The sequence below is a fragment of the Tachypleus tridentatus genome, chromosome 6, assembly GCF_004210375.1.
Source record: "Tachypleus tridentatus isolate NWPU-2018 chromosome 6, ASM421037v1, whole genome shotgun sequence".
Lineage (NCBI taxonomy): Eukaryota > Metazoa > Arthropoda > Merostomata > Xiphosura > Limulidae > Tachypleus > Tachypleus tridentatus.
In genome coordinates this window covers 132,084,778-132,094,518 of record NC_134830.1, presented here as the reverse complement: position 1 = coordinate 132,094,518, position 9,741 = coordinate 132,084,778, and the positions used below count along the sequence as shown (strand labels likewise).

Here is a 9,741-nt window from a genome sequence, read left to right as displayed (position 1 = left end):
AATGCAGAAATAAAAGAAAAATTGGTGTTCCCAAACGTCCGTTTATTGAAGTTTCGAATCTCAGATCGAATGTTGATACGAAATGTACTTTGAATTTCAGATTTGGTATGGTTGATCATTATTATCTTTCGGAAGTTTTCATGTGAGAAAAGTCACAATTTTAGTATGATAGCCTACAATCTTACAACTTTAAAAATCTGTAAAGTAGTTTTATGTAATATTTACAATGAACTTATTTGGGCGAACAAGTGACAATTAAAAGAAAGAACAAACGCTCTAAGGTTTTTCACTACTAGAGACCGGATCGCTACCTTAAACTGTCGCGAACAAGAGAGTGCTAGAAAAAGCGCTAATGCTCTAACGATTTTCAGTACTAGAGACGAGATCGCTACCTCAAACTGTCGCGAACAAGAGAGTTCTAGAAAAAGCGCTAATGCTCTCACAATTTTTAGTAATTAAGACTGGAACGCAAGCTCAAATTATCACCATCAAGAATATTAGAAGAGCGCTAATTTTTTAAATTAGATTAGCTCATTGTATGTCGATTTCGATCACGTCCAAAGTTCTTATACTTACTGCTTTTAACCACTTTTAATTCGTTATTAGTAAGTTTTATTAAGTTAGATTTATGAACACTTCATGCACCATGGTTTCTCAGTTTGTACAAATCAGTGCTAATTGCAAAGAACGAGGTACAATATATGAATGTAATAGCTGCAGTGACGGAGGTTACGTTTTCATTCTGTATCTGTGTCTGTCAGCAAGATTTCTCAAAAACGGCTAAATAGATTTGGACAAACGTTCGTACACATTTTGACTTGACGAAACTCAGAAGCATTAATTTTTGGAAGGTCAAGGTCACGTCAAGGTCGCTAAATAACAAACAAATCCCTACCTATTAACATGGGAATCGATTTTTTTCACACAACGTTTGCTCTGTAACTCAGTCAAAAATAATTGGTAAACATACATATTATTAATCACTGTCTTGCCAAAAAAGGTTCATGTGCATTAATAACGACAGACATATGGACATATTTTTTGTAATTTTTGAAGGTCAAATATGATCAACGTTGCATGGCGGGAAACTAATTGTTAAAGTGGAATAACATTTATTGTAATAGACGACATTCTCTATAAAGCTACCATAAGATTAGTGTAACTTGAATTTATAGTCTTGTAAAACAAGTTGTTAATTTAGTAAAAGATTCGGCTAAGGAAATATTAACTGTTTGTTTGTTTGTTTTTGAATTTCTAGCAAATCTACACGAGGGCTATCTGCGCTAGTCATCCATGATTTAACAGTGTAAGACTAAAGGGAAGGCAGCTAGTCATCATCACTCACCATCAAATAGTGGGATTGAATTCCAGGGCTGAAAGGGCGAACGTGTTTGATATGACGGGGATTCGAGCCAGCGACCCTCAGATTTTGAGTCCAGCGCACTAACCACTTGGTCATGCTGGGCACAGTATTAATTTCTCGAGAAAGAAATGAACGAAAAAGACAGACTCTGTTATTGAAGCGGATTCACAACAGTAACTTATATTTTGTTATTTTAGAAGTACACGACCGTTCTGTGAAGTTGCTGAAAGTATTTATTTAAAACTCTAACAAAAAGTGCTCAAAACTATGTTCAAAATAAATACGACTAGTGGGTGTATTTACGAATTGAAATCAGTTTTTACTTGTGTGTTAACGATTGGTGTTTGACTCAAAAATGTTGCAATTCATAACTGTCATTTTAATTACTTTAATTCACATTATAATGTTTGATAAATTGGGTATTGTGTGCTGGATATGGCCTTGTTCTTCGTTGTATAATAGTTCAAAGAATGTAACTGATAAATGTCAAAGTAAAACTATACGGAGCTATATTTAAATAGCGTGTGACAATTAATTTTAAGTTGCCATATTTGATCTTCGTAAGAATGTTGATTTGATTTTATATACGTTTCTGATTTGCGTATGAATATTGATTCCATGTTGCTAAATTTAAATTGTGTATAAAATAATTTTTTAACTTAGTCAAGTTCGAATAAGTTCAAGTGGTTTTATCTAACATGTATTTGGATAATGATTTCGCGTAACTGTACTTAATATGCTTTAGATACTGATTTTGTGTAACCACGTTTAATCTGCGTTTGAATGTTTTGTCATCTATAAAAAACATACTTTAATACGCCTTATACTGATGCAAGCATACTGTGGAAAATCGATCACCGTGTTAAGAAACAGGATTTTATTTTAATTTTCGTGACCTTGAACTTCTAAAAGTAATCATTTCTAAAATTGGTCACAATCAATATGCATAACAACCTTCTTCCAAATACATTCAGCCATTTTCGAAAAACAAATTGCTGGCGAAACACACACACATAGAGGTGGATAATTAACTTGCTTCCAATTTCGGTAGTTAACTCGGACAGAAACGCACATTGAAGAAGTCATACTTTCTCGTACAGAAGCACAAACACACACAATCAATTGTACACTCTAATTTGCTGATACCGATTTTGCACATATGATGAAAGCATACCTCATAAATACATTCAAAATTTTGTGAAAAGCAAAAACAAGAGAAACAAGTGTAATTTCAGTGTTAACAAAAGATTAGATTTCTGAAATATAATTTAAACAAACTCAAAACGTGACAAAGTGAGAAAACACACACACACACAAACTCTCAGGTTTCTTAAAAACACGGAATATAAATTACAGCCAGTGAAAGGTGTAAAAATAATTAGTCCTGTTAGTATTTATTACTCAACACTTGTAAAAAAGTAACGTTTCTAATAAACGTTACGTAAATGCAATTTCTGTTGCAAGTGTTAGGCCTATAGGCTTCCAATATTTCCTTAGCTTACATCTATGAAGATAAACTATTGTTGTTTAAATATTATTGCTTTATTTGGCAATTCAAAATTGAGATCATACATTTACGACTTTTACATGCAATAAGGGTTACTGTTTGATAAACATGAACACTTCCATGTCATACACCAAACCAAAGCAAAGATCAGCTTTATGATCTCAAAGATTATTTTGATAATAACGTTTTTTTTTCTATCGATAAGAGTTGACACTATTTTGCAACTGAAACTTAACAAAATATTTTTGATTTTTCAAAATAGTAAAATAAACAAATACATTACTGCTTAGTGGAATGAGCATAGAAGATAACAGTATTAATTAAGGAGTTTATTCGTTTTAGTCGTCTAATTACAAATTAACACAACCTCAATACAATCAGTATACGTAGGCCTGGAAGTTAGGGCGTTCGTATTGCATTCTGTGGGTCTTTGCAGGTTTTGCTGACATTCAACCTCCTTCACACATAACAGTGATACGTCCGATAATCAGAGTTCTGAATAAAAACAAAGTAATTAATTTTTGTATATAGTATTTTTATTTCATCAAAGTGTGAGATTATTAGTAAGAGTGAATTCTCTTTCAAGATACTGTACATTACTATATGTTTATATATGTGTTTGGGTTTGTTTGCACTACACTGGGAGATTTTTCTATTTTGCCGCTAGAGACAATATATTTAGGCTTACTAACATTAAATACACTTATAATGGTATAAGAGGAATAAATAAAGTATTTAGTATCTTATAATTAAGCGTTAAATACCTTGACACAATTTTAAAACTATATAAATATTAACGGTCAGTTGATTTTTAAACATATACACAATAAATTAATATTAACGGTCACTTTGTATTTAAACATTTACACGGTTAACAATCCCTTACCTATTAAATACATAAAAGGTATATGAACGCTAACGATCCACTACGTATTAAATATATAAACGGTATATGGACACTAACGATCCCTTACGTATTAAATATATAAACGGTATATGGACACTAACGATCCCTTAATTTTTAAACATATACAAAGCATATAGAAAGAAAAAAACAGTTGATTGACTTTTTATGAAGGGAATGTGCAAACAGAATGCTAGAAATAAAACGTCCATGTTTCACCTTTCAAATTGAAATACATCTTTATATCTCCACAAAATCCAAGTCCCTGTTGCCACAACCACATTCTGTGGATTGTGAACACTTTTAACTTGCATCAATTATTTTATTACCAAGTTCATAGCTTATAAGCAACATACATATACCACATCAACGCTTGTTTGGGTTATTAGAGAAAGCCTACATACGGGCTATCTGCTCTAATTATCCTAACGTTTAATTTATACACTGTAGAGAGGCAGCTTATCAAACGCAATGACTCTCATTTCTTGATCTATTCTAAATGAATAGTGGGATTTGATCGTCACTCTTAGATAACGCATGGGCCCGGCATGGCCAAACGTGTTAAGGCGTTCGATTCGTAATCTGAGGGTCGCGGGTTCGAATCCCCGTCGCACCAAACATGCTTGCCCTTTCAGCTGTGGAGGCATTATAATGTTACTGTCAATCCCTCTATTCGTTGGTAAAAGAGTAGCCCAAGAGTTAGCGGTGGGTGGTGATGACTAACTGCCTTCCCTGTAGTCTTACACTGCTAAATTAGGGACGGCTAGCGCAGATAGCCCTTGAGTAGCTTTGAGCGAAATAAAAAACAAACAAACAAACAAATATAACGCATATTTGACCACAAAGTGCTAAGCGTCTGTTTTTTCTTTCTTTTGTGTAGCAATAGCACGCGAACCTTGGACCTTATCGTCCAGAGTCTGGTTACTCTAACTTTTTGGCCACGCCTGACCCATAAAATTAAATTTCTAGGCAGTTGATCTATTATCAACAAATAGCGTTGTCCGTGTTTTACATACAAGATATACACGTGGCTTGGAACACTGACAACGTTGGAGCTTCGGAGGAACAACTAGACGTAATGAGATCACACCTCCTCTGAAGAATTTGTTTCACGAGGCGTTCACTAACTGCCACCCTAATTTTACTCAGAGCAAGGGTGAGGTCGGTAAGGAGGGGACGAGTTTCTACTCGAAAGAACAAGAGACTTCCAGGAAATGAGTGGCGGCAATTTAATGCACCTGTGTTAGGGAGAAACCTCGTATATTTAGAACTAACCCTAATGTAGGCAACCTGTGTTTACTATCCACTAATGTACCAACACCCTCTCCCACTTTTGTTTCGCAGCTGTAGCGAACCCGATTAACCAAGCCGCACACATTACATTTAGTCCAGTAGAGGACGCTTTAAGATTATAATATTGTTTAGCTTACTAATATCAACAGATAATTCAATTCACCTACGTAAAAAAAAAACAAAAAAAACTTGCTCAATTTATGAAGAACAGCTACAAAATAACTGTATCTTGTATCGGGTATAACATTTACTATCATGCCCAACATAAAAAGATTTCCATATTATGTACGAATTGTGCTAAAAATATAAGAATATTACATATAACAGAGTTAAATAAAAGACCTTATAGTGTTTAACCCTTTTAATTAACTAAGGAAGTGATATAGCATTTAGACATGACACAACCTAGTGACGACAAGTATGACACTCTCCTAATGTCAAATTCTGGATTCCAAAACTATGGACTTGGCTTGAAGTATAAAAGTAAATGTTGAACCAGAAGAAATCTACTTTAATATGGATATTTGGAAGTTGGTTTGCTTTTTTTTCTGATTATTCTACAAAATTTACTGTTGTTTTCTACTAAAAAATAAAAGATAAAGTTCAAGCTTTTTGGCAAAACATTCGATGGTTTGATATATTTATCACATAGATAATTTTACGACTCAAGCTTGTTTGTTTGTTTTGAATTTTGCGCAAAGCTACTCGAGGGCTATTTGCGCTAGCCGTCCCAAATTTAGCAGTGTAAAATCAGAGGGAAGGCAGCTAGTCATCACCACCAACCGCCAACTCTTGGGCTACTCTTTTACCAACGAATAGTGAGACTGACCGTCACATTATAACGCCCCACGAGTAAAAGGACGAACATGTTTTGTGCGACCAGGATTCGAACCCGCGACCTTCGGATTACGAGTGGAACGCCTTAACACGCTTGGCCATGCCGAGCCCACGGCTCAAGCAGTCGAACTTTTTTGTCTGAGACGTTCATTTTATATACATTTATAAAAAAGGATACTGTTCCAATAATTTTTAGTAAGGTTGAAATAAATAGATTTTCCCCCTCTCTATCTAACATTACAGCCTTCAAATACATGTGTTTAGTCTTCAAAATCTTTGCTTTAATTAACAAATTTTATTTTCTGACAGTAATGTTATGATATATCAGGTTTAATAAGCATCAAGCACTTGAAACTAATGTTCTCCTTTGAAAGTATCTCACAACTTTGTGAAAACAAAACTGAAGAATGCTGGATTATAAGCATGTTAAACGATAACACAAATTTTAAACTGTAATTTATGTTACACGTGGCTGTTAAAATATTACGACTTATGGAGTACAAATGATGTTATTATGTTGACATTTAATCTGCACTGAACAGTTTTTTAACGCAACTCGAAATAATTAAACGCAGGGGCTTATTATTCTGTGAGTTTATCTGCATGTGTGGACTGAGCGTTGCCTTGTGATTAGCATTTCAAACTGTGAGTTTTTGGATCCATAGCTCACGTTCGGTTGCCACAAAGTAACGCTTTAAACTTTGACGCTGCAGTTGTGTTATAACTATAAGACCAAAATACACAATTCAGTTTCATCAAGTGGCCAACGATGACACACACTGATAGATTGTTTGTTTTGTTTTCTGAATTTCGTGCAAAGCTACACGGGGGCTATCTGCGCTAGTCTTCCCTAATTTAGCAGTGTAAAACAAGAGGGAAGACAGCTAGTCATCGCCACTCATCGCCAACTCTTGGGCTACTATTTTACCAACGAATAGTGGGATTGACTGTCACATTATAACGCCCCACGGCTATAAGAGCGAACACGTTTGATGCGACGGGGATTCGAACCTGCGATCCTTGGATTACGAGACGAACACCTTAACCCACCTGTCCACGCCATGCCTTACTGCTAGACATCACACAGTAATATAGCTGGAAAATACACACTTCTACAGTTTGACAGTGCACAAGGATACATTACCTTGATGGATCATCTACTAAAGTGGAGACGACGTAAGTTTAAACATTTTGAAGACATTTTAAAATTCTGGAAGTCAGTATGGCCAGATAAATAATTGTTGGTGCTTCATAAAACGATATATGTAAAAGGCCCATTTTTTATGCATATAATTTTTCCTAAATAATTAAATTTATATATCAGAATAACCAAACACTAGAGATGCATCTTTCTCGAGACTGGGAAATCACGATTTAACAAACCTATTGCGCCATCTTTTTCGAAATAACAAATAGATTCAGTTGATCCTTTATCATCAGTGAGTGGTTAAGAAGGACTCTCGTTATCGGCAAATGTAAATTTCCAAAGAATGTTTGCACTCCATCCTTTAATAATCGTGGTTCTGAATTAGGTTTTGAAACCAACTGCACGTGAAGCATGATGACCTATAAACTCTGAACGTAATATTCATCCATAGTTTCGTTTGACGTGTTTTTTTATGCAAGTAACCTTTTTACAAGTCCAGCATCTACCTGCGATATCTAAGTTGATCTTTATACATAACTGGGATCTAATAAGAGTTAGTTTTCTACAAGTTTTGTGCAGAAGAAGTTAAATCTAAATACTTGTATTTATTTTACGTATTAACTAAATAGTATTGCATTATTTTACTTATATTTATTGCTTTTCTCCTATCCCTCTACGTATATCAACAATAACAACAAATGTATCAAAAAATAACTTGAAGGATGACAGAAGACAGAATACAACTCACAACTCTCACCACTTCAACTGAAACTACAATAAAAATTATTTTTGTGTTTTTCATCATCATGTGGAAACAAATCTATTGAATGGTATGGAAGGGCTTCAAAAGACTGCTTCTTCTGTTCTATAAGTTAAAACCTCATTCTAGTCACATCTGGTGTCTTTCAAAAAAATGGCTCTTTTATGACACAAAGTAAACACCCAGTTTGATCACATATTAGTGCATTGAGAGGCCTTTAAAAAGATGTCACTTTGTTACACAAAATAAACCCTCAGTTTGCTTACCTATCTAGTGGTCCTGGAAATCAACTTTAATTAATAGAGAATTAGTTACTTTTTTGTCCTTTCAGTGTAAAGCTACACAACAGAACACACACGCTATGTTCGCTGCGAGAATCGAACCATGAATTTTACCATTATAAGCATGATTTGAGGCTTAGCGCCGAACCTTCAGAGAACACGAATTTAGTATTTTGTGTGATGGTAGGAATGTTCTTAAAAATAAAACATTCATTTCTTCAAACTCAGTTGTCAGAGTATAAGTGGATGATTAGTAAAGCCTTATATCTGGTGGCAGAAAAAATCCCAAAACTAATTTCTTATCTTTGTCTCCAGTCAGAAATAACTGGTTTCATTATGTTTGCACCCTGAAGGTGTTTCTAGAGTGATTATATGATCGTAATTACTCTCGACATTAAACCTACTCCCTAAACGTCGATGTGCAGGTGCACAAGACACTTTCAAAGTTGTGCTACCTTTTATCATTATTAATTTTTAACAGGTTCAGAAACCTCTTCTCGGTTGTATTAACTTTTCATTATTGTAAAAAATCAAGTATGCCTTCTTCTCTACTTTTTCTATTACTTATTATAACTCCTATACCTGTTATTTCGTATTTTAACCTCATTTGTTTCACTTTGTTATTTTTATTTTCCTTTCGGAGTTTCAACTCGTAGTTTTGTAGCTGTACAGTTTTCTTGTTGTTGTTTAGTAAAACCACGTTTCACATACTCGTGTTTTATGTTTCACAATCCCACATACCCCCGGTTAGCACGACCCGAACTTTCTCTTAAATGTTTGGAATTCCAAGTCTGTTTTATCTCTTTTTCAGTGTTTTCGTGTCTTTTTTTACTGTCTCGTTTATTTTTTGCTTCTGCTAATGTTTTTTTTTTTACATAAGCTTGAGGGTAAATTAAAATAAATAAACTTGAACTCATCAAATTTTCAAGTTCCTAAAATGAAATAAAATTAATTATTAATTATTTTAATCAAGATTTCTCACTTGTATTTAGTTTCGGTTTTACAAGATAAACTACATAAAAACACATAGTTGTTATAGTTAACTTTCTTATATAGATTTGATGTTGCTTTAAAAACCTTAAATACAGGCTGAAACAGCATCTTCCAGCCAATAATAGATAAACACTAAATATTACTGTTAAAACTTTATGTATAAATACATCTATCCCATGTCTGTTATGTTTATGTGTGATAATTTATTACGAACGAGCTTCCAGTGTATTGTGTTACGTATTACGATTTCCAATAGTCTGAAACTGAGGTAAACCGTAATTCAAATTTAGAAGTTATATGTCAGGATGTATCAAATTTATGATATTTACCAACAAGATTGGTAAATATAATTTTCTTTCTTAATACAAATATATTTTAATACAGAAATAATAATAATACAACTTTCAATAACGGTTACTACAAGTAGTTACTGCAAATAATGATTTATAAATAAAAATTTTGCAAACTAAGTAATGGCTAACATCAGTTCTTCAAAAACCATAGAAACAAGACGACTTGATTGTGCTACTTTATTATGTTTTCTGTGGGAGTCTGACAGTGAACAGTGTGATGAATCATATTCTGTGTTTTCTTCTCAGCGGCTGTTTTCAACCAGCAACACGGCCACTGAGACGCAACTCACTGTTTTCTCGGTA

The 9,741-nt window shown here is 33.9% G+C and overlaps 1 protein-coding gene across 1 annotated transcript in view; it reads right to left on the bottom strand.

The window, feature by feature from the left end:
• Window positions 1-3,184: 3,184 nt before the first annotated feature.
• Window positions 3,185-9,741, bottom strand: part of LOC143253681 (uncharacterized) — a 53,140-nt gene continuing 46,583 nt past the window's right edge. Inside the window, exon 3 of the mRNA XM_076507929.1 lies at window positions 3,185-3,365. Within this exon, the coding sequence (XP_076364044.1) occupies window positions 3,330-3,365 (36 nt within the window). The 3' untranslated portion in view covers window positions 3,185-3,329. The remainder of the gene's footprint in view (window positions 3,366-9,741) is intronic.